This window comes from Vipera berus (assembly GCF_964194415.1).
Source record: "Vipera berus genome assembly, chromosome: 1".
Taxonomy (NCBI): Eukaryota; Metazoa; Chordata; class Lepidosauria; order Squamata; family Viperidae; genus Vipera; species Vipera berus.
In genome coordinates, this window is record NC_138202.1 from 196,595,144 (window position 1) to 196,618,791 (window position 23,648).

The 23,648-nt window shown below is 37.5% G+C and overlaps 1 protein-coding gene across 4 annotated transcripts in view; it reads left to right on the top strand.

Annotated features, from left to right (window-relative positions):
* Positions 1-708: 708 nt before the first annotated feature.
* AFTPH (aftiphilin) overlaps positions 709-23,648 on the top strand; it is a 41,107-nt gene continuing 18,167 nt past the window's right edge. For 2 of the 4 annotated variants that reach the window (XR_014024804.1, XM_081315249.1), the window contains exons 1-8: positions 709-895; positions 6,382-8,167; positions 12,879-13,027; positions 13,419-13,545; positions 13,751-13,807; positions 15,667-15,789; positions 19,313-19,373; positions 20,931-21,014. Coding sequence is in view for 2 of the 4 variants with exons in the window: in XM_081315249.1 (XP_081171375.1) it covers positions 6,413-8,167; positions 12,879-13,027; positions 13,419-13,545; positions 13,751-13,807; positions 15,667-15,789; positions 19,313-19,373; positions 20,931-21,014 (2,356 nt within the window). In the remaining 2 variants the exon portion in view is untranslated. The remainder of the gene's footprint in view (positions 896-6,381; positions 8,168-12,878; positions 13,028-13,418; positions 13,546-13,750; positions 13,808-15,666; positions 15,790-19,312; positions 19,374-20,930; positions 21,015-23,648) is intronic. The other 2 variants (XM_081315250.1, XR_014024805.1) reach the window with 2 other exon arrangements.

Sequence of the window (23,648 nt, forward strand, 5' to 3'; positions counted from 1 at the left end):
ATATGTGTCGTGCTGGGCTTTCTAGTGTTCACAGGTTAAACCCGACCGTGACGATAGTTGGGATTCCCAGGCACCGCCCTCTTCGCCAGCGATCTGAGCAGCCACCGGAGCGCATGCAGATGTCAGAACTGCAACAGTAGCAGCAGAGACCAAGCTTGCACGCGAGGCGGGGCGGGGCCCGACGTAGACTGCAGGTCCGAAGTTTTTTTTCCCCCGCAAACTAAGGGAATTCTGCCCTCACCAAACATGGCTACCCGCGCACCGATTGAGCTTCCTCTTCCTGCAGACTTCAAAATGGCCATCCCACTCCGCTCTGGATTAAGCGTGCCCACACTTGATATGGCGGATCTCGCTCACTTTGGTAAATAGACAAGAGCCTAGGGGAAAGGGAAAGAGCAGCTCAACTTTTGATGCTTTCTCCCGAGTAACACCTCGGCTTCTTTCCCGGAAAGCTCGGGATTTATAGAACTTCACCGATCTCTTCATCCTTGGACCGCTATAGCCTAAACAATGAAGGCAAAGTAAGCGACGACGCGCAACGGAGATGGCCGCGGTTGGAAGTTACGACTCCTAACCGCGTGGATTCCAGCAGCTGGGAAAAAAGCCCCCTCCCCCTCCGTGACGGACGTGACGTTGACTCAGGACGTTAGTGCGGCGGAGGGACACGCAGAGCTAAGGGAGCGTTTAGCCGCGCGGCATGCTGGGAAGCGGCGAACTAAGTGGGCGGCGAGGGGAGGCGGGTCAGTCCAAGGCGTTTCCTGGGCTCTGGGACGGGAGGGGGAAGTTCGAGATGGATTCACCTTAATGGCGGTTGCCGCGGGAGGCCTCGAGTCACCCTCCCAGCCCCGTCTGGCCCGGCCATGCCCGGCCCAGCTGACCCTGCAGGAGCCCAAAGGTAAGGAGCGCGGCTGCTGCCGCTACCGAATATGAGACGGACGGCCAGGCGGACCTTTCGCCTCGGTTGCCTGCTATCTCTCAGGAAGCGAGTCCGGAGCGTAGAGGGAAGCCGCCGCCGCCGCCACCTGTGCTCCCGCCTCCCTCTTGGTTCCGGACTCGTTTCGCCGTCGAAACGCATCCCTCGTTTCGGGTGGCAGGGTGCAAGCCCGGGAGTGCCTGTGGCGTGCGTTGCTAGCAAGGTGTCTTTGGAAAAGTCCAAGTGGGCATGAACCGTAATGTATTCCGGCGCTTCCTCTTCCTCTCAATTATAGACCAGCCTATTTCCTCCCTCTGAAAGTTGGAAGAAAACAACCAGGGAAGGGATGGAGGAATGGGGTCGTGTCGTCATGACGGTATGCTCTGGCCTGGTTTGGGCAGTCAGAGGTGCTGGGTTTCTTTTGGAGTTGTTCCCAAGCTGTCTCTTGTCTTTTGTTCTCCTAAGGCGGGTAGCTGGTGCATCGCTGGCCTGTAAGTACCGGGGGTTTCTTCATCTCTTTTCCGTCTCCAGCTGTTTCGTTCCTCCATAGGTGAAGATGGATCAAGCGGTGGTGATTTTCTGCTAATTGGCACCGTGCCCTATTAGTTGTTCATTGCAGGAGTGTGACACAAATTAGGTTGCTGGAATTGCTTCCCATCTACCTACCCAAGTTATTTTTTTTTAACCCTTAAGATGAGTGTATTAGGGATTTCCAATCTGAAGGATAGTATACTGCTCAAAAAAAATAAAGGGAACTAATAATAATAATAATAATAATAATAATAATAATAATAATAATAATAATAATAATAATAATAATAATAATAATAATAATAATAATATAAAGTTGGAAGGGACCTTGGAGGTCATCTAGTCCAACCCCCTGCTCAGGCAGGAAACCCTATACCATTTCAGGCAAATGGCTGTCCAGTCTCTTCTTAAAAACCTCCAGTGTTGGAGCATTCACCACCTCTGGAGGCAGGTTGTTCCACTGGTTAATTGTTCTAACTGTCAGGAAGTTCCTCCTTAGTTCTAGGTTGCTTCTCTCCTTGACTAGTTTCCATCCGTTGCTTCTTGTCCTGCCTTCAGGTGCTTTGGAGAATAGCTTGGCTCCCTCTTCTTTGTGGGAGCCACTTAGATATTGGAACACTGCTATCATGTCACCCCTCACCCTTCTCTTCATTAAACAACACAATGTGCTGTATTTAATAGTAGGATGTCTTATTTTCTGTTCCCTTTATTTTTTTGAGCAGTATGTTGTTATAAACAGCAGACTCAAGCTACATTTTCATCGACAGAAAACCGGCAAAAGAGAACTGTTCGTTTTGAAAGCAAAAAAAAAAGTTAAAACAGCTGTTTGATGTCACAGCAATATTGTGCAAGTTGGCACTTATCAAGTCTTATTTTTGTCATTACTTTAAAGGTTAACAAGTGGGTTTCAATTAAAAATTCTCATAAAAATACCGAACTACACCCAGCTTCAGACCTGGGGTAAGGTTCTCTTACCCCTCCCCTGTTCTAACAGCAGGTATGGAATAAGAAATGCACTAGTTTCAAGAGATTTGCTGCTTTCCTCATAATATTCCTGGCATATTTCTATTTTGCTTCTTTGTGATATCAGAGGAATACTTCCTGCAACAGGAAGAGAGATGCGAACTCAATTATCTTTACGGTATTCAAGAATGGACTTTTTCCCTTATACCAGTAGAAAGAGAAAAATAACATTTGTGGGTGCTTTCCCAATCATCAAGCTTTTTATGACTTTTAAAAAACCCAAAACTTAATTCTCTATGTTTGACCATATTTCCCCTCCCTTTTAAAGCACATTTTTGTCTGAATAAGGGTATGCAAAAATTCCCAAACTGCCATGTTATAAAAATTCATATATGACCTTATTCTAAGAGAGCAGGACTTACTTTGTACTTTTTGTTTTGATGTTTCATGCACATGTAAGCAAGAGGGAATGCAGCAACACAGGTAGTAATGGGGATGTTTTAAATGCCCATGTGTCATACACAGGTAGTAATGGGGATGTTTTAAATGCCCATGTGTCATCAGTGCCATGTGAGTTGGATTGGTTGCCACATGACTTCAAGGGTTGAGTGTCACTTATAAAGTCCTTCATGGAAGAGGACTTCATTATTTGAAAGACCATGTTTCTCCAGTGGTTTTTGCCCATCAAATAACATTGGGAAGAGTAGGGATGCTCCAGTCCCTTCAGTCAGTCATCTAATGGGACACTGGAAGCACGCTTTCTCTCTTGTGGTACTTGTCATCTGGAACAGCAGAGATTTACATGGCTCTCACCATACAGAGGTTACCTATATCTTTGAAAATGGGATTTGCTCCCAAACCTGGAGTTAGGTTGATTGTTGAGCTCCAACAGCCAACTTTTCTTTTGTATTACATTACATAATTTTATCTAGATGTGCATTTTTTTGTCTTTTAATTATGTAGGCCATCTGGAATTACCTGGGAGTCAGGTGACCTCCAAGTCAAATAAATAAATAAGATAGTTGTAATAACAGTCCTGTGAGCAAAATTAAATTTTGGGTTGAATCACACTAATCATAACTGGTAGGCCCACTGAAATGAATGGGTTATATAGTGCTTAGATTCATTGAGGGGGCTTAAATTTCAATGGGTCTTTTCTCAATATATCTAAGCTTAAATCTGCCCCTGTTCCTCTACATTAATACATCTTTGATATAGAACCAGCTAAAGGTGTAGAAAATTTTGAGTTACAAAGTTTCAGGACAGATACCTTGTATGAATGTGTTAAGAGTTTAAACTAAGGCAAGGAAATTCCAAAATGTTACAATATTAAATACTGAGAATTACATCGATTTGTGTGATTCTTCTCTGGATATCTTGGTTTTCCTGTTAACTACTACTTTTTATCGCTAATTATTACAGCTAGTGACTCTGCCCAAACTTCAAAGGCATGTTTTTAACTCACTTCAAGTAGGATTTTTTTTCTTCCATCAATCGTGTCTAATTCCTGAACAAGTCCTTGCAGTTTTCTTAGCAAGGATGTTCTGAAGTGGTTTGCTATTTGCCTCCTTTCTAGGACTGAAAGTAAGTGACTGGCCCAAGGTCATCCAGCTGGCTTCATGCCTAAGGCAGAACTAGAGAACATAGCCTCACAGTATCTAAGCCTGATGCCTTAACCACTACACCAAACTGGCTCTCGAAAGTAGGATATCTTTCTCTAACTTGCTCTGTCTCAAAGTCCTTCATGAAACTTGGCCTCCCATATCCCATTTGGGAGCTTGGTTCCCTAAAACAGAATAGTATGGAAGCTTTTCCTGCTTGTTTAAAACAGCAGAACAGGTAAAGGCATTGGGGGAAGACAGGGAAATGCTGAATTGAGGAACCAGCACATCCATCCTCAAAGTACAGGTAGTCCTTGATTTAAGACCACAATTCATTATCCACAGTTAATACTATCCTAAACTGCTGGAAAGATCTCATTTCTGATATTGAATAGATATTGAAATTGAATATTAATATGGATGAGGAAAACCATCAGTTCTCAACTGCTTTCTTGTTATATTGTGAAGTAGATATCTCTGGTTATAAGTTTTTCTCTGATCTCGAGAGGTATGTGTGAATTGCTGCTATTTAGAAGAAAGACAAAAGAGCGAAGTTAAGTAGTAATACAGTGTTAGTTGTACGGTGCCGTGTATTTTTATGTACTCATATATTCTCATAGAATATAAGTGGTTAAAATTCAGTAGAACGTTGCACTCTGAATAGAAACCTTAATGCATTAAAAATGGTAGTCACTAAAGATAAGGTATATTCTGAATTCATGTTTCCATTAGAATCAAATGAAATATGTTAATCTTTATGTGTTTCTAAGAGCAACCTTAGCTGCAAATCGAGTAATATTGTAGATCGGGGTCCCTAACCCCCAAGCTGTGGCTTGGTACCAGGCCGTGGCCTTTTCAGAACTGGGAAGTGCAAGTGATGGGTGAGCGTGTGCATAAAGTTTCCCTTGCACAAATGGCAACTGCTTGAGCGAGTGTACAAAACTCCCCTTGTGCAAGTGGCAGGCACTTGCACTCGCACATGCCTACCTAACACTCATAGGGAACTATCCCCCTGCTAGGCTGCCAAGCCAGAAAGGTTGGGGAGCACTGTTGTAGATGATCTAAACTTAGGCTAAGCTAAGTACAGAAGTACTTAACTTAGTTGTAGTATGTTATAATTAAGAGGTCATCATTTACCACCCCTAGCTAACCAGCTCTCAGACTTTCATTCTTTTTCATTGGCAACAAGTGGCAATGAGTTCTAATGAAAGAACACTCTGTTTACCATCTACAGGGATCAAGCATCCCAACAGGGTTCACACATTTTAAGCAAACCCATGCCTAATAGTGATATCTTGTGTTATAAGCTATTTAGTCTTTTAAAACTAAAAACTAATACAAATATGAAAGAAGGAACAAAAGAGAAAAATTCAAAGTGATAGCAAAAAGGCAAGGAAAAAAAGTTAAAGAAAAATAGTGGCTTCCAATATGTCTCACAACAGATATAAGTACAATTGCATTTTAGACTTTCTCTCTAAAGTTACTACAGTATTGCTATCTAATGATAGTAATAGCACTTAGACTTCTGCACCTCTTCATCGTGTTTTACAGCACTTTCTGAGTGGTTTTCAAATATCAGCCTATTGTTCCCCCAACAATCTGGTCCTCATTTTACTGACGTCAGAAGGATAGAAGGCTGAGTCAACCATGAACCAGTCAGGATCGAACTCCTGGCTGTGGCCAGAGTTTGCCTGCAATACTGCATTCTAATCACTGCACCACCACAGCTCTTTCTCTTCTTTAATCTGTCCTGCCTAATCATGAAAGCCGTAAATCACAGCTCTTTTTTCATTTTATGCAAAAACTCCATAAGAGGTTTCCAGTCCACAGTAAATGTAGATAGTGTAGATAGTATCTTTTCTCTAATCAAAATGGTTACCGGTAGTTATCTATTATCAGCAAGATCTTAATTTTACTAACAATTCCTCCATAGTAGGTAGCTTGAATTGTTCCATCTCTGTGCATATAATAATGTCACCACAGCAATGATATATTGAAATAATACTCCATGGCTTTTTTATTAGCTGTTTATCCATTAGTCCTAAAAAAGCATTGTTCTGATGAATGTTCAAATGAATATTCATCTTTAAAATCCTTTGTGTTCAAATGTTCAAATGAATATTCATCTTTAAAATCCTCTGTGTATGCTTGTGATGCAATAAGATAATGGATTGGTAAATCTAATCACAAGAGGTTTGTGATTTTGCCAGTGGGTAAGCTGAGTTACCAGAAAATGCCAAGTATTTAGCATCTTCTGATTGGCTCTGATAGGAAATAAATATTTGGTGAACTATGAATTGTTTCAAATATAGTGGTGTAAATGTTTTGTGTTTAACACTTAGTCTGTTTCAATGAATTTTTATCTTCTTATAGGTGCAAATTAATTTTTATAAAGAACTAAATAATGGAACCAGACATCGTTCGAATGTATTCTTCGTCCCCTCCCCCATTAGATAATGCACCGGATGAAGAGGAGGAGGAAGAGGAGGAGGAGGAAGAAGAGGAATTTGGTGATTTTGGTGGCTTTTCTGATGTTGGAAATACTAGTGTAAGCTTTGATTTTGCATCAGAGTATTCCAGTTCAAAAGAAGAACATAAGTCTTCATTTAACTCCGATTACTCAGGAAGGGTAGATAGTGTTATAACTTTTACCACAATAAGATATAGTAACAATAAGGACAGCATTGCAGAATTTCCTACTTCTATTAAAGAACTTCCTGATAGTACTAAAGAAAAATGTGAGCGTAGAAACTTGGGTACATCATTTGAAGATGTCATTCCAGTAGAAGTGAAAAGAGCTGGAAAACTGGAATCGTCATATTCTGAAATTATTAGGACTGATCTAAAAGTTCCAAATGAAGATCAGCAAATAGACAGCTGTAATGGCGAGAGACTACCATTCTCAGAAGTTCTAACAAATGGATTTTCAGAACCAGATACAGCAAACTCTCAGGGAGTAAAGGATCTGGACAGTGTTGATGACCCAAAGGGATTAAAAACAATTAGCACTCATAGTACTGAATTAAATTTGGATTCTATACCCAGCACACACGAGAATTTTGCCACATTCTCACATCAACAAACAACCCAGGTAGAAGAAACAAAAAACGAAATATGCAAATATTTTAGTGAAAAAAAAGTATTAAATGCACAGGAAAATTATGTAAATAGAATTGGAGAGGCCGAATCTATGAAGGAAGCTATTTTGGATGAAAGCTGTGAATGTGACGGGGAAACTTTTACTGAAGGTGAACACATCTGCATTTCAAAAACTAATTTAATAAACAATGTGAAGGCTGAAAAAGACTGCACAGAATTGGAATCTAATGACACTGTCACTTCTGTACAAACAAATGTGAATTCAATAGGCACAATTGAAAATGCTGAAGAGAAGGGGGAGGACGGCACAGGAAACAACAAAGAACATGCGTTTTCTTCGACCAGCAATGCTGCAAAAACAGCAGACCTCAGCCTAAGTAGGTTTGAAAGTCTTAGCAGTCTTCCTAGTAGCAAGAAGGTAAATGTTTCTGAAAGAATAAAAAATGGTGAAAGTGACCCTGGACATGCATCATGTAGTGAGGTTACCGAAGATGATTTTGGTGATTTTAGTAGAGTCAGTAATGGATCTCTTGCTTTTGCAGATAGTGTTCAAACGTCTGCAAGCCAAGAACTTTTTCAACCCCCTTTTGAAAATCTCAATAATGAATGTAGTGAATTCACAGCTACCAGTAGTAGTCTTCATCAGCAATCAGCGAAGGTAGCTCCTTGTCATCCAGATGAGATTTCAAGTGCTCCGTTGGAAGAACATCCAATGGTTGGCTCTGATTTTAGCAAGGAGATGAAACCGTCTGGAGAATTGGAAAATGGGGGTGATGATGAGTTTGGAGATTTTGATTCAGAGTCAAAAAGATTTCCAGGCTCTGATGAATTTTCAGACTTTAGTTCAGCTGGTTGTAACCCAGCTACAGAGTGGAATGCTTTTGAAACTGAACAAAAAGAAAGCTGCTTGTGGGCTACTTTTGAAGATGAGCAAATGGTAGAATCTCATCCTAGAGAAGATGTGTGGCCATCCCATACAGTTGACACAACTTACAGTGCTGAAGATTCAGTTAATCAAGTGGGAAACGAGCAGTTGCAAGAATTACACGTTTCAGCTCAGGTAACTGCCATAATTGGTTTTTGTTTTCCTTTCTCTAATTGGTAGGAATATTTTTCTTTTCTATGGTAGAGAATGGCTACTTTCAAAGCAGATACATCTTTGAATGTTTCCCTGAATTTTTAAAAAACTTTTCTAGTACATTAAAAGCTTTGCCATTGTTGAAGGCATTGAGGAATCTGCTAAGGAAATGTTTCTTAAATGATGTCTAACAGGTCATGCATTGTCTAGCAATTTTTAAAAGTGCAAAGTTGTCCTGAGAGAAATTTTTTTAAGGAACACTGGCTTAGATCATACAATTGGATCATTAAAAATAAAAATTCAGCAGAGAATAGATAAAAACTTGAATACATTGAACAACTCTTCATTTTTTTTAACTTTGTTTAACACACAGTGACCTTAAAGGAAATATAAACATTGTAAACTTCTATGTTCAATATTTCTGCCCAAAATGATGTTTTTACAGGCCAAATGTATTCTGTTAGGAGAAATATAGTTAATACAATTAATGGTGGTTCAGATTTGTGGAAAGCTATTTTTATAGTTGTTTCATTGTTTTGATAAAGCAGTTTACCACATATTAAAAATGATTGAGCCAAATATTTTAATTTTCTGCTGTTTTGTGATAACAAGCTTGGCAGCTAGGGAATAGAATCAAGTTCTTACAGTGCTGTGATTTATATATGCTAGAGGAAATACAAAACCTAAGCCAACCTCAAGGTTCATTTACAAAAATGGGATGAGTGATTTTCAGTGTCATCTCTAAAATAGTGATGCATGGCAAAAGACTTTCAACAAATCCTATTATAATTAATGTAAGAGTTCATTGGTGGGATTTCCTTGGTTTTAAATAAAAAAATTGGATATTATTAAACATTTTTTTCAACTATTTGTTGCATTACTTGAGCTGTAATTGAATATTAATTCAACAATATAGTGTTGAATTAATGAGATCCTAGATACTTTATTAATAAATGATTATACTTGTCTGAAATCAAGTTAATACTTCTGAAATTCCTTTTAAAAAGGTTACTTTTGAAAGAAGGTAGTGGCAAACTTCATCCATAGTGTAATCAAGGAAACTGCATGGCTTTATTTTATTTTATTTATTTAAGAACATTTAAATGGCCATTCAACTCAGTGAGACTACAAGCGGCTTACAAAGGTAAAACTCTCCTATAAAAACAATAAAAAGCAATAATTGCCCACTTTCCTGGTGACAGCAATCAGTCTTCGGAGAAGGGCGGGATATAAATGGAATAAAAATAAAATAAATAAATAAATAAGCCACTTGATGGGCTCTATTCCACTCTGGTTCCCCTGGCTTGTTGGTGAAACCAGATCTTTAATGCCCTGTGAAAGAGTCTCTAAATGGGGGGGGGCAATCTTACAGTATTTAAGGCCACCGAGAGGTCAGGTGGAACAAAGATGGATGTACTACCATCTCGCTCATGCCAGAGATCATCAAAAAGCATAGCCAATTCCGTTTCTGTCCCTTATCCAGTCCTGAATCTTGACTGGAAAAGATCTAGATAATCCATGTCATCCAGGAACATCTTGACTGGAAAAGCTCAACCATCTTCTCAATAACCTTCCCTAGAAAAGAAAAATTGCAGACAGGAGAAAATTATCCAATAGGGTGGAGTATAGTTTTGGCTCCTTGAGAAGAAGCCGCGCCACAGCCTCCTTGAAGTGCTAGGTACCCCTCCTCCCACAAGGAAGCATTAATCACTGCCAGAATCCACCTGCATGTCATCTCCCCGGAAGCTTTCACAAGCCAGGTGGGGCATGGATCTAAAACACTGGTGCTTGTGCTTGTACTCCCTAGGATCCTGTCCACTTCCTCAGGAGCACTGGGGTCAAACCTTTCCCAGATAACCGGACAAGAACCACCCCAGGTGCCCCCACCAGACCAGCAACCATTCTGGCATTTTATTGAGAATAAATCTGAGTGATTTTGTCTTCCAGAAAATCAGCAAATTTCTCAGCACGCCCTTCAGGTGAATCTGTATCCTCCTTCCCTAGGAGGAGGCGACTCATGTTAAAGAGGGTCGCTGGCTAATTATCTACAGACTCAATTAGTGCAGAGAAGTAGTTATGGCTTATTCCCAAATCATCACGAGGTAGGCTTTAATAGCAGCTCTTAACGCATGTTCAATTGAGTTTGTCCCTTGTCTTTTTCCAGCAGCGCTCTAGACATCTCTCTGCCCATTTCATCCCTCTCAATTCCTCCATATATCACGAGAGACAAAGAGGTTCAGGAGTTTGAGGAGGTCACATGGGCGCAATTCTATCCAGAACCTCAATCACCTTCCTATTCCAAATGATGACTTAAGAGTTTGGCAGGACTGTGCAGCACATCTGCAGTTATAACCCCCAGTTCCTTCTGAAACCCATCCAGGTCCGTTAGTCGCTAAAAGGTCCTGCCTCTCCGCAGGAGGTGTACAGTTCTGATCACCACCAGATTCTGCTCTGACCGTGACAAGGGGACCAAAGATAGATCCACTAATTCCAGGTCACTGCTCCATCAAGAACACCGAATCAGCTGTGATTTATCCATGTAAACGCTAAGAATTTGCCTCAATAACGTATTTTTATTTAATAGTTTTATCTTTTCACATTAAAAAAAATGACAATTCTGTGATAATTTTTGAGGGGCTCTAAGGACCATGCCCAAAGCTTTTAGCAGGAATAGAGCAAATCATACTTTTAAAAGTGCCTCTTAACTTTAAATGATCATAATTATACAGTCTGCTTTTCAAGCCATGATGAAAGAATAGGTTGACATGAATATAATTATTAATCAAAATAATGTGGGCAAAATAAAAGCCTTGCTTTGCTGTACTACAGCTCTGAGCCCTTTGTTGGTCAAGGGCCCTGAAACCCTTGGAAGCAGTCACCTAGCTTCTTTTGAAATTGTTACCACGTTGTAATTTTAAATAGGAAGAATAGGGAAATTATTAATTTCTTGGCAAATAATCATATTAGCTACATGTTAAATTAAAATATCAAATTCTAACCATTTTTCCTTTTTGTTGAATATGCCTGTTCTGGATTACTTACCCCCTCCCTTGACACTTAAAGTCCCTTCAACTCCAAGCTGTGTACCTCAGCCATATAGCATTGTTACATTGTGTATTATTCCACAGATTTTACTCAGAAAATGAATGTGGTCAAGAAATAGTTGGCAGAGCACAAGAGGAAGGAGGATAAGAATTAATGTTGATTCAAACATGCTTTTTAAAGAAATCTGCCTCCAGCACTGGTCAGCCAAATGCTTTTAAGATGTTTAAAAGCCTCTAAACAGTACAGAATAGCACAGCAGGTATAATTTTACCATCATTGCCCCAATTTTTCATAAAATGGAAGATAATATCCAGGCCTTGGCTATGTGTTGCATACTTAAACTATGTGCTGTACTGATTTATTTTTATTTATTTTTTTAATTAAAAACCCTTTTCAGAAAATTAACTGAATATTGCACTGTTTCCGAGAGGTTTGTTACTGAAATTCATTGTAAGCTTTTGTTGGAAATTTTTAGCACTGACGGTAGAAGGCACTTTGAGGTCTCTTCCTGAATCGCAGGGAAGCAGTACGTATGATCCCAAGATACTTGTCATCCCTTTAAGATAGGTCAGGCCATGAAATAAACTCAACAAAGACAATTGAAGCTGTGTTATATAAATGCATTGTATAACAACAAAAGCTTGAAAGACTTGCAGAGATCCCTCCCGTACCAAATAGAATCAAGGCAGAGCACTTCTGACTTTTTCCCCTCATTCCTACCATTCAGGATTAAATAGGTGCTTCCCTACCCATTGCCAAAGCCATCTCTGTATTCTTTTGTACCATACTTACCTGTGCCTTACAGTTCACGTAAGAAGTTTTATCCATGAACAGATAGCCAAAACATATTGAGAAGATATAAGAAGGTAATCACTGATCAGCAAAAACCATCATTAACTACACTCATGTAAGTTGCAATGCAAAGGTTGCAGGCCCTTGGATTAGGATTGATAAAGTTGAAAATTTAACTGCAGCTATTCACAAATAAATAGACGTTTCACTTGCCTGGAAAATTCTGACTACAGGTAGTCCTTTCTTAACAATAGAATTGAGACTGTTGCTAAGTGATGCGGTCATAAAGCATAATTTCACACGACTGTCAATTTATGACAGCAGTTGCGACAGTTCCATTTGCCATTATTTGGCGAATCCCATGTAGTTGGCAGTTGCAGTGTCCCACAGTCACGTGATCATCATTTGTGATGACCTATCAACTTCACTGGTTTTTATTAGCCAGAAGCCAGCAGTTAAGTACGCAAATGGTGATCACATGGCCAGCGGATGCTGTGGCCATCATAATTGTGAGCTGGTTGCCAAGTTCCAAACCTGTACTGCCCAATGCTGTGACAGCCACAGTTATAAGGAACAGCCATAAGTACCCTCCCTCAGTATAGTTGTAACTTCAAAGAGTCATTGAATGAGGACTACCTATACAGTCAAATATGTTTGTGAATAACAGAAAACTAGATAAATTCCTGTTCACATGGCTTATAGGAAGTGTTTCTGCTTGATGTTCCATGCCTTCTCAGTGAATCCTTGGAACTGTGTATAGACAATTATATCTGAAAGTCATCGTGTCATTTTTTCCCGTAATTAAGATACTTGCATGGTTTTCAGAGTCAATTTGGTTTTCTTTGTCCTAATGCAGGTTGTGCTTCTAAATCGTCTTGAACGAATATTCAAGGCCTGCTTCCCTCCTTTACTTGTTTCTGAAATGAGAGAGGAAATTCCTCCTTTAAATCTCATGTTAGAAGTGGGCAGAAAACCAGAGAGAACAGTGGAGAACCTATCAGAAAGGTAGGAATATTTAGTGGCGTCAAAACATGGAGAAGAAGACATTTACATTTTTGGGAATATTTTCTGAGACAAACTCTTCTACTGGGCAGAAATAGATAATTTGGATGTGGGGTATTGCTTATGCTTACAAAAAATTATTATATCTAGTCTCTCCTAAGTGGACACCAATCTATTTGCGGTGAACCACATTTTCTCGTTATATGGTAAAAGAATAATTGTTCTGTAAATATCAGTGTTATTTCCCTAGAGGTTATGTGCTTGGGTGGGATTTTAATTAGTACTTTTTTAACATGCCAGTCATTTAAACATGCAGAAGAAAGCAATTAAATCTGCTGAGTGCCAGTGTTTCTCTTTTTTTGTTGTTTCTCTTGACTTATAACATGCTCTGTAGGGAACTACTTGATGTGTGGGCAGAGCTTCAGGATATCCATGATGCTTATGGACTGAGATACCAGTGGGGTGGCTCCCATAGCAACAGAAAGCTTCTCTGCTCTTTGGGAATCGACACAAGAAACATTGTGAGTTTTCAGTTAAGGTAGAAATTCTTCTGGAATGCGGAATAGTATATAGTTTTAACTCTGAGAGTAATTTTACAGGATATTGTATATTTTATAAGTAAGCCTATGAAACTGTTGGGTCTTGTTTGAAAAATGGTTCTTGATCTAATTGAATAACTTTGCAAATAACTTGGACTAATTAGATGGAAACTTTTTTTTGTTTTAGCTCTTCACAGGTAACAAGAAGCAGCCCGTCATAGTGCCCATGTATGCAGCAGGGTTGGTAAGTTCCACAGCTCAATGCGGTTGTATCTGCATAATAGTAAAATCTAATGCCCTTCCAGGTCAAATGCACTGGAACCCCCAAGTCACGTATCGATTTTTTACATTTTAGATCAGCTATAGTAGCATTTAATTTATTAGCACACTTTATCATATCATGCCTTGTGATATTATTGTAATGAGTGAATGGTCTCATTTAATGTAAGATTTTTCCCAAGTCCCTGCACATTTCCTCCTGTGTGGTGGAACAGTTCTGAGATTAGGAAATTACTCGAAGCTATATTCTGTGATAATTACTTAACTCATAATAGAGCTTTTGGGGCACATCAGATTTAGACAACAAATCCTGTTGTACTTTTGTATCAGATATTTTGTGCATAAGGTATGAAGAAATGTTCTTGAATTCCACTTGCTCTGGGACACAAGCTTTGATCCACTTTGTAGGTCATTTGGTTGCAAACATCTGATAGTTAATCATAGAAAATATATTAGGTCTTTCGTTAGATTTTTTCCATGACTCTTAGATATTTAAGGAAAAATAGGAGCCACAGACAAGCCATTTTGATTGTTTAGGCTCTCATTCAGCCCCTGTCCTTTGCACATTCCAAATTCTTTCATTTTTCCCAAGGTCAGAAAAAAAATCATATTGAGATATTGCTTGAATGCTACAAATTATATTTTGCCTCCGGATCAAAGTTGGAAATCTCAATCTGTTTTGGGAAATTAATTACAAATCATTACATAACTTGCCTGATTCATAAGTGATGAAAAACTATTTAATAATAACCAGGAAATGATAGGGGAAATCCCAAAGGTATAAAGATATGACGAATCATACTTTTTGTAAGCCAAATCTCCTATTCCATCTTAAGCCAAATCATTTTTAAACAGGAGGACTAGTTTTTCTAATGATACTGATTATAGATACTGATAATAAGAGTTGTAGAGCAGCTGTATCACATCACATACTACAAACAGTCCAGTTTTGGGGCTGAGACACTGGAGCTCTGCAGAGCTAAGGGATGCACCATTTAGCTCTTGTGCGCTTCTCCAGTAACAGCAGTGGTTTAAATTAACACATGAATAAAGCGGTATGGACTAGAGAGGAGTGGAGGGTAGATGCTGTTTCTGCACTACTTGGTCATCTGGGGAAAGACACTGAGTTCCCTTTGATATTGAGGGCAAATATAGGTGAGCCACAAATGGGAGTGTGTGTGTGTGCAGAGTAAAAATGGTGGGGATGTGGAAATGCCCACTATCCATCATTCAGCAGCACACATAAATTACAATGTAATACTGTAATGTAAATATAAATACAACATGCTTAATTGAATATATTTATGCAGTGGGGTGCAATGAACTCTTTGGGAAATAGGATTAAACAAAAAACACCTTTATTTTCATACCACGCAATCGTATTTTAAAAAGAAGTAAAAAAAATGTTTCTATGATTTTGAAATGCAACAATAAAAATAAATATAATAGTGCTAGTCTTCTTTTTCTTTTCAACCAAAAGTAAAGATTTCTGTATGCTCAATAGTAGACACACTAGACAGACGTCATTGTTTAAAAAAATATGCTTGGTGTTTCTTTATTCAGTTTTACTAAAATGGTATGTGTTCATAACAAAACACAATAAGATTTAGTTGGCCATATGCTGATTTTGTTTCCTTGTGTTTATAGGTTTTTTTTTAATTTTTGGGTTTGTGCGTGTGTGTATGCTTTTTAAAATCTTTTTTAACTTACCTATTTTAGATTTTTTTTTACCTTTTAAAATTACAATTTATGTCCTACCCTTCTTATTTTTGCCTGCGACCACAATAAAGATTTGATTGATTGATTGATTGTGTTCATTCACAGGGTATGTTAGAGCCTACGAAGGAACCCATGAAACCAATTTCTGCTGCAGAGAAAATAGCTTCAATAGGACAGACTTCTGCTGTATCACCAGAAATCAATATATGTACATCTGATCAGTTGCAGGTAAAAAAAAGTGGGGGGAGAATAAGGGTGGTTACTGTTCAATCAGAAGATTCTTAATGACAGTATCCAAAATTCTGTCCCTCTGCCCGGGAAATATAAATCTTCATATACTCAAAGAAAGCTCATGAATTTGTCAGAGCTAGATTCATTAGCACTCATCTGTGAGGGAACAGCTTAACATCCGTGATTGGGAATGAATTATTTCTTGATTGTCCCTCCTGTTGAACATCTACCAATCTATTACTAAAGTTTGGGCAACCCTTCAAACTGGGTGGATGCAAAGGACCAATGAGTGAGATAAAAGGAAAGGCCCATTGGTCAAAGAAACCTCTTAACATTATTTGGGTGTTGCCTATCTCATCATTTCAGTTTCTAATGCTACCTAAGCTCATGTGCCACCTCCCCAACTCTGCCCTACGTGGATTTTCTCCCCATGTGAGTGAGTGAAGCCTGTTTCCAGAGCCTTTCTTTGCCAGAGAAAAGAAACTTTTCCGCATTAGGCTGCAGGAGTCTATTCTGTCTTAACAGTTGTCTACTTTCTAACAATAAATAAGTAGCTCGAACAGTTATACTTCTAACAGATAGCAGTGATTTAACCAGTAATTTTGTGCTTAGTCATATTGCTATTTTCTGTGCTAAAATTGCTACAATTTTCTTAGAAAAAAACATGCAAGGCTTTAATTATGCTTTTCTATTAACATTTTATTTAAACTTATATATCCACTTTTGATTTTGGAAAAAAGTAACATCAGTGAGAGGAGCAGCACATAAATTTAATACATAAATAAAAGAAATCCTACTGTTGATGGAAGTGATAGAATGTCTATTTTTACTTAAGTTTAAAATAGTGTTTTGATAAAGATTGTGTATATTATATATGATTACAAGTAGTTCTTAACTTATATCCATAGTTGGCACTGGAATTTTGGTCACCAAGCTACGTGGTTGTTAAGCGAGTTGTCATGTGACTAGACCTGATTTTATAAACATTTTACTGTGGTCATTAAGCAAAGCATGTGATCACTAAGTGAATCGTGTGGTGGTTAAGCAGATCTGGCTTTGCCCATTGATTTTGCCTGTTGGAAGGTGGCAAATGGCGATCGTGTGACTGCTGGGTACCGCAACCATTGTTAAGTGTGAGCCAGGCTGCCAAGCACCCAGATCGGGATCCTGTGACTGCAGGGAAGGTGTGATAGTCATAATTTCAAGGGCGGGTCATAGGTCCCTTTCTTCAGTGCTGTCATATCTTTGAACCATCGTTAAATAAATGGTTATAAGTTAAAGACTACTTGTATTTTGATTCGGGTGTAATACAGGGAAAAGCAACTAATATTGAAATCTTTTGAGGATATAAATAAACAATGTAGAAGTATTAGATATTTATTTTGTATCTTTTGTTTTTAAAACAAAACAAATATTCAAACAGAAATATATTTAAAATAATAAAATGATTAGATGAGTTTCTTTGTAAAATACATGGAAGTTTTGAATCACACAGGTCAGGCTTGGCCAGAAGATAGCTTAATGAGGTACTGCCGTCACCTTTCCTTTCAACTGAAAGTTAGAATTTAATTTTTAATTTAATTTTTTTAAATTTAATTTAAAATTAGAAGTAGCACTTTTTGGCATTTCTGACATTTTACTTCGGGTAAAATCAACAACAACTTGAAGTACTTGATTCAAACCTTGCTGTAAATAACATTTTTGTGATAGCTGATGATAATTCTGTGCCAGTGCTGGACATCCTCAGATATGGGGATTATCCTAATCATCAGCACTTCTTAGATGTATGTAAATATAGCCAAAGCAGTGAGTGCTATGACATTGTGCTTCTCTCCCCTGAGTAGGTTAGAAGTGTTGCAGTGTCATTCTGGGATATGACCAGAGAGGAATTTTGATTTCTTACAAAGTAGAACCTTCAAGGGTTGAGCATTTAGTGTTTTGTAGTTTTGACTGGTCATTGACTGAAAAATATAATTGGTTGATTCTAATAGACAATTTGAATTAAAATTAAGTATTCTGTCATAATTTAAGTTACATGAAATATTAAGTAAAATCCTAAATTGCTTTCTTATGCACTGTACTTACATTGTGCAGTTTTGCAAGCTTTAATTTTAGTTAAAGAAGATTTAGTAAAATTGTTGACACACTTTGATCTTGCTTTGCATTTATGCCTTTTTGCAAGTTATAGATGAAGTTCAGAATGAATATGCTAAACAGAAGTATCAGACGGATAGGGAAACACCTGTACAAAGAGATAAAATTTAAAATAGTAATGAAGAATAAAGGAATTTGTATTTGCTTGTTTCCAGTTAAGTATCATGAAGCTTTAAAGCAAGAGTCTGCAAACTTGCCAAGATTAAGACTTGTGGCTGACTGAGGAATTCTGGGAATTGAAGTCTACAAGTCTTAAAGTTGCCAAGTTGGCCACCTCTGCTCTAAAGGACAGTGCGATAGTTTTATTCTTTTGCCTGTCAGGGTAAACTTAGAATCTGGAGATTCTTTATGACATTTAGTTTAGGATTAGGGTTAGGTCAGGATTTCTGTTCAGAAGACTTCTGTTTATTTTAGAAAATGTTATTTTTTTGTTGACTCCCTTTTTTTTAGTACTGTCCTATAAAAGTTGTTATGGTTTTAAGGAATTTTTTAGAGTAGCATGGCTCAGTGAGAGTACAAAGGAAAGGTGTAACCAGAAAAAGTCCTTTGTACTTTCTTTAGTAGGACGTTACTGCTGGATCCTTGATTCTTTTACAAATGAAAGTAGTCCTTTTGTTGTTTGAATGGTAACATCTGGAACTTTTTTAAAATGCAGTATGCATTTTTAATCATTGGTGTGCAATTTGTTCCTTTGTCTTATGCTTCAAAATTAGAAAATTAGATAGTAATACTTTTCATATATTTTTGTTGTTTTCTTCATTCTAATTTATTGTCATACTTAATAACGTAGCTTAAGTGTACTAACCATTTTGAAACATAAGTCTGCTGATGGTAAGATTTTGCTTTTTAGTACAATTCAGTGTTTTTTTAATTATTAAATAATTATAACTTCCCTATAATTATTTAGAGGGTTGTAGTGATCCATTTTGTTCATTTATTAAATATACTTCATTAAATATATTGTGATGCCCCTTTGTATTTTCAAAACTGAAAAATTAGAAAATTGTATTTTGCTATTACTGTTCTGCTTCTCTTGTATTAATCGTTTATGCCTTTTTATCTGCCTGTTATGCCAGAGCAATACTCCTATCTGCAGTAATATCGTATTGTAATTTTGAAATGCATATGTCCATCAGACATATCCAAGCCCCGCCCCCCCCCAGGACTAGGAAATAATTATACCTTTTCATAGGTAACGTGAAATGCATTTTAAGGATTTCATTTTGAACATTTTAGCATTGTGCCTTGAGTCTGTCTTTTGTCTTTTCAATGGTAGCCTTTTTGTTTGCATGCACAAGAGCACATAAGACATTTTATTATACTATGACCTAACTATAAAATCTGATTTCTGACTTTTCAACTCTAGGAATCTCTACCACCTGTCCAGTTTGACTGGAGTAGCAGTGGCCTTACTAACCCTTTAGATGGTACGTCTCTCCGTAGAGCCTCTAGCACCAGAGCTAGAGTTAAGAAAGCTACAAAGTTCAGACAAACGTCTCTCTGCTGATAGCTTAAATATATATTTTCTTAGCTTTGGAAATTCAGGCTTTCTTTCTGTTTAACTATGCCCAATTTAAAGCAGTCTGTAGTGTTTAAGAGCAAGGTAAGACATATTTTTGCTCAATTTGTGTTACATACACATCACTGTGTAATATTGTATTAACAGAACCTAAGTTTGGAGTAATTAGATTATATTTAGTTTATAGCTTTCATCTCAACAGACTGTTACCTATTTAGACTTCTTTATAGTTTTAAATAGCAAACTCGAATGTGTAGTAATTGCTTCCAAGTTTTTTTATCAAAATCTGTTTGTAAAACATTCACTTTTTAAAAGCTACTTTTCAACCATGTACAAATATTGTATATGATAAAATGCTAGCCCACTTTTAAGTTTTATTCATTGTACAATTCACTAGAGTAAATCTTTTTGTTAATGGCTGCAAACTGTATTGTCATGATTTTCTCTAGTTAAGTGCCAAAAATAAGAACGAAGCTTCAAAATGTAAAAAAATATGTACACTGAATACATCTGATAAATTAAATAAGATTTAGTAAACATGGCATCTATTTTGTTACAGTTCAGTCATACATCATAATTACCAGCCATGTCGGTGAACTGAAAACATTGCTAAACAGTGTTTGAGGATGTTACGGTTTTGTGATTCATATGAAGGTGCTGAAGGAAAGCCTGGATGGACTCTCTTGCTGTTGTCTGGTGTCTTATTTCTTCAGTCAATTCATCATATGCTTTCCTTTAAAAATTTCTTTAAAATGTATCTCTGATTTTTCTGTTTCAGTATTAAAGGGGAACAATGTAACTTGACACAAAGGAGTTGGTTGTAATGAAAACTGCTACTATCAATATTCGTATATATTGCTTTGCTATATTATTTATTAAATTAATAAATCCTCCTATGCCTGCCAAGCACCTGGAGCAATATATAATGAGCTATTATCACATGGGAGAAAGTAACAATGCACAATAAAATTTCAAAACAATAAAAGAGAACATACAGTCCTTACTGTATTTTTATAGATAACACATTATTCATTCACCATGCACAGTACAATTTTAAGAGTGTAATGTTATGCATATTGACTACACCTTGTACTAAGACAGCAGCATGTTTTTTCACGTAGAAGAGTAGCTTTAAATTTGCAAAATTGTTTCCCTTTAATTAGACATACCCTTCTTTTTCTCTCTGGTTCTGTCCATTGTTCTGAAAATGTGGGCTAGCTTTTAAGTTACTAGTATTGGAATTCCTGCTGCATTTGTACATGACAATGTACACTGATTTGTTAACAGCTATAGAAACTGCAAACTAATCTTGTAAGCACTATTATATTGTTTTATAAAACGATGTAATAAGTACTAATTATAACTGGCATGTTCAAGTGTGTGTCTTACCCCTTTTTACACATAAATCCCTCCCTTGGCTTACCTTCTATATGGCTGCCTACCAACATGGTCACTGAATTTCAAGCTAGTGGAGGTTCCACTCTTCTGAACCTTGATTTCTTTGGGCCCGTGGAGGACAGTAGCTCTAGCACCACCACCACCATCCCAGGTCAGCCAAACACCAAACACTGCAAATTTAATCTCTTTAGTACTAAAAGCATGAGCTGCATTGTGTGACTTTCCTACAAACAAGAATATATGAGTTTTATTCTTGGATGCCTATCTTTGACACATAGCTTCTTCCTCCATAACATGTTTCAGTCAGTAATTAATTCTTCCTTTTCTATTGAACTGCAAGTTTGATAGTTTGGCTAATATATCTCAAATGTGTAGTTTTAATTGATGTGTTTTATCCAGAGATATCCAACTTTAAAGAGTGTTTGGAACAAAATATGAGTATCGCTAAGAATATTTTCAAATCGTAACCTTTCTGCTTGAAATTATGCTCATTGATCTCAATATCAAACTCTAGTGCCGTGGTGGCGAACCTATGGCACTCATGCCACAGGTGGCACACAGAGCCCTCTCTGTGGGCACGCTCACCTTCGCCCCAGTCCTAGGCCTTTAGCTGGGTTTTATAAAACCTTTTTGCCTCTGACACCCTCTGCAAAAAAAAAAAAGTTCAATCAATTTCAATTTCTCGCGGGGAAAAAAAAAGATCTTGCAAAGTTGGAATTGATTGATTGAACTTTTTAGTGCCACCCAGTCTGCCGTTACCACCGCGGCCATGCCCACCCTGCACCCAATGATACATAAGTGAGTTTTGGGTTGCAGATTGGGCACTCGGTCTCTAAAAGGTTCACCATCACTGCTCTAGAGAATGCAGCAATAGACAGCTGAAACTAATAAATAAGAATGGCATCTTGCTGCTTGTAGAAAAATTGAAAAGTTGATATTAGGCAAAAGCATGTGTTGTAATTCTGCACAGCAGTTTAATACTTTTGAAATGTTGCAAAGCTGAATATGAGAATATTCTGCCAGCTTAGGATGAAATATGAGGAGGTAGGGGATGCTAACAGAGTACATTTTGCTTCTGTTTAATTCTCTTGATAGGTAAGGGTTTCGGTTTACTTGAAAGATTAATCTGTAGCGAAATTAATTTTTAAAAAGAAGTGGTCCTTCGTCAAGCTTGTTCTGTTAAAAGTTGCAGATACAGCCTTGCTCTAAAGACTCTTGTACTCTTTGAATTGTCCATATGGATCTTAAACAACTGACTGCTTGAGGCAAGTTCTCCTCTTTGGATGTAGCAGTCATTTTAAGATGTAGCAGAGACCTCTCTTACCTAGTATTGTTCCATAATGAAAGTCCAAGCTATGAGGAGACTGAAAGATCAGTATATAGTGTGTCTCTTTTAGGTAAAGGTAAAGGCTCCCCCGCACATACGTGCTAGTCGTTTCCAACTCTAGGGGCCAGTGCTCATCTCCGTTTCAAAGCCAAAGAGCCAGCGCTTGTCCGAGGACGTCTCCGTGGTCATGTGGCCGGCATGACTGGACGCCAAAGGCGCACGGAACGCTGTTACCTTCCCACCGTAGTGGTCCCTATTTTTCTACTCGCATTTTTACGTGCTTTCGAACTGCTAGGTTGGCAGAAGTGTCTCTTTTACCCCTTTTCTAATACTCTGCTGGGAGTTCAGATATCTTTCCGTGGCAAAGCATGCCTCTGTGTACACATGAGAAGGGTAGAGAAGTACAACTCTCTCTTAAGCTTTGGTGATCAAATATCTAGGGAGAGTTATCTTTGTAACTATAGAAGCTTTTGGTGGTATATTGTGCATTTTTAACTCTTGAGTCCTTAATATTAGAATTGATACATTTGTTAGAAGTTGGTGGTTTAATTTTGTGTGAAGATTATATATTATTTAATACATTAATTTTTATCTTATCAGTTTTAATTTTCAGAGTCATTGGCCTCTTGTAAAATCGGATTTGATTTCTGACATTAATTTAAAATAATTATTGTGAAAATACATATTTACCTATTTTTGAATTTTCATTAAAATTTTGTCCTCAAATTAATAGAAAACATGTAGGCAGCAGTGACATCTATCTTGTTTCTTGGAAAGTCATTTGCTTCTAGCCTGCAATTCTGAGTGTTGAAAGTGGATGTAACAGTGTATGTCTGTTCCTAAGCTTAAAGCTCAGTTTTTACTTAGATCCTGAATTCCCTCAATCTCATTAAGGTTTTTCCGTATGGCCATTTTTATATTAAAGTAGTATGGATATTTCCAGGCACCACAGATTAGTTATACTTACATAGTCATATTTCATATTCATTTTATTTTAAAGGCCTTGGTTTCAAAGTAGTGAAATCAAATTTAGAACAACTTTAGCAGTTATTTCTTAATCATATGTGAAGATAAGCAATTTTAGCTACTGAATGTTGTTGGCTAACGGCTTGAAAATATTAACTGTAGCAATACATTAAATGTATCAAACGATTTAATTGTGACTTTTAAAATTTGAAATACTGGCAGGTTTGCATGTTTCCATACCTTAATGGGATTTCTGAAACTCCATTTTTTCAATTGTCTGTTTCTGTTTATTTAAGAATTCTGTAAACAATTCAAAAATTTTAAAATAGTATCCTAAATTTAAAGTTCATATGTTATCTTCATATTTTCAGTTGAGTAATAAGTCTACAGTGGATATACAGTGGGCCTTATCATTGGTTTAACTAAAACTGTTTTTGATGGTTATAGGAATTGACAAATTATGTGAACTTTAATTTTCTCAAAGCTAGTTTC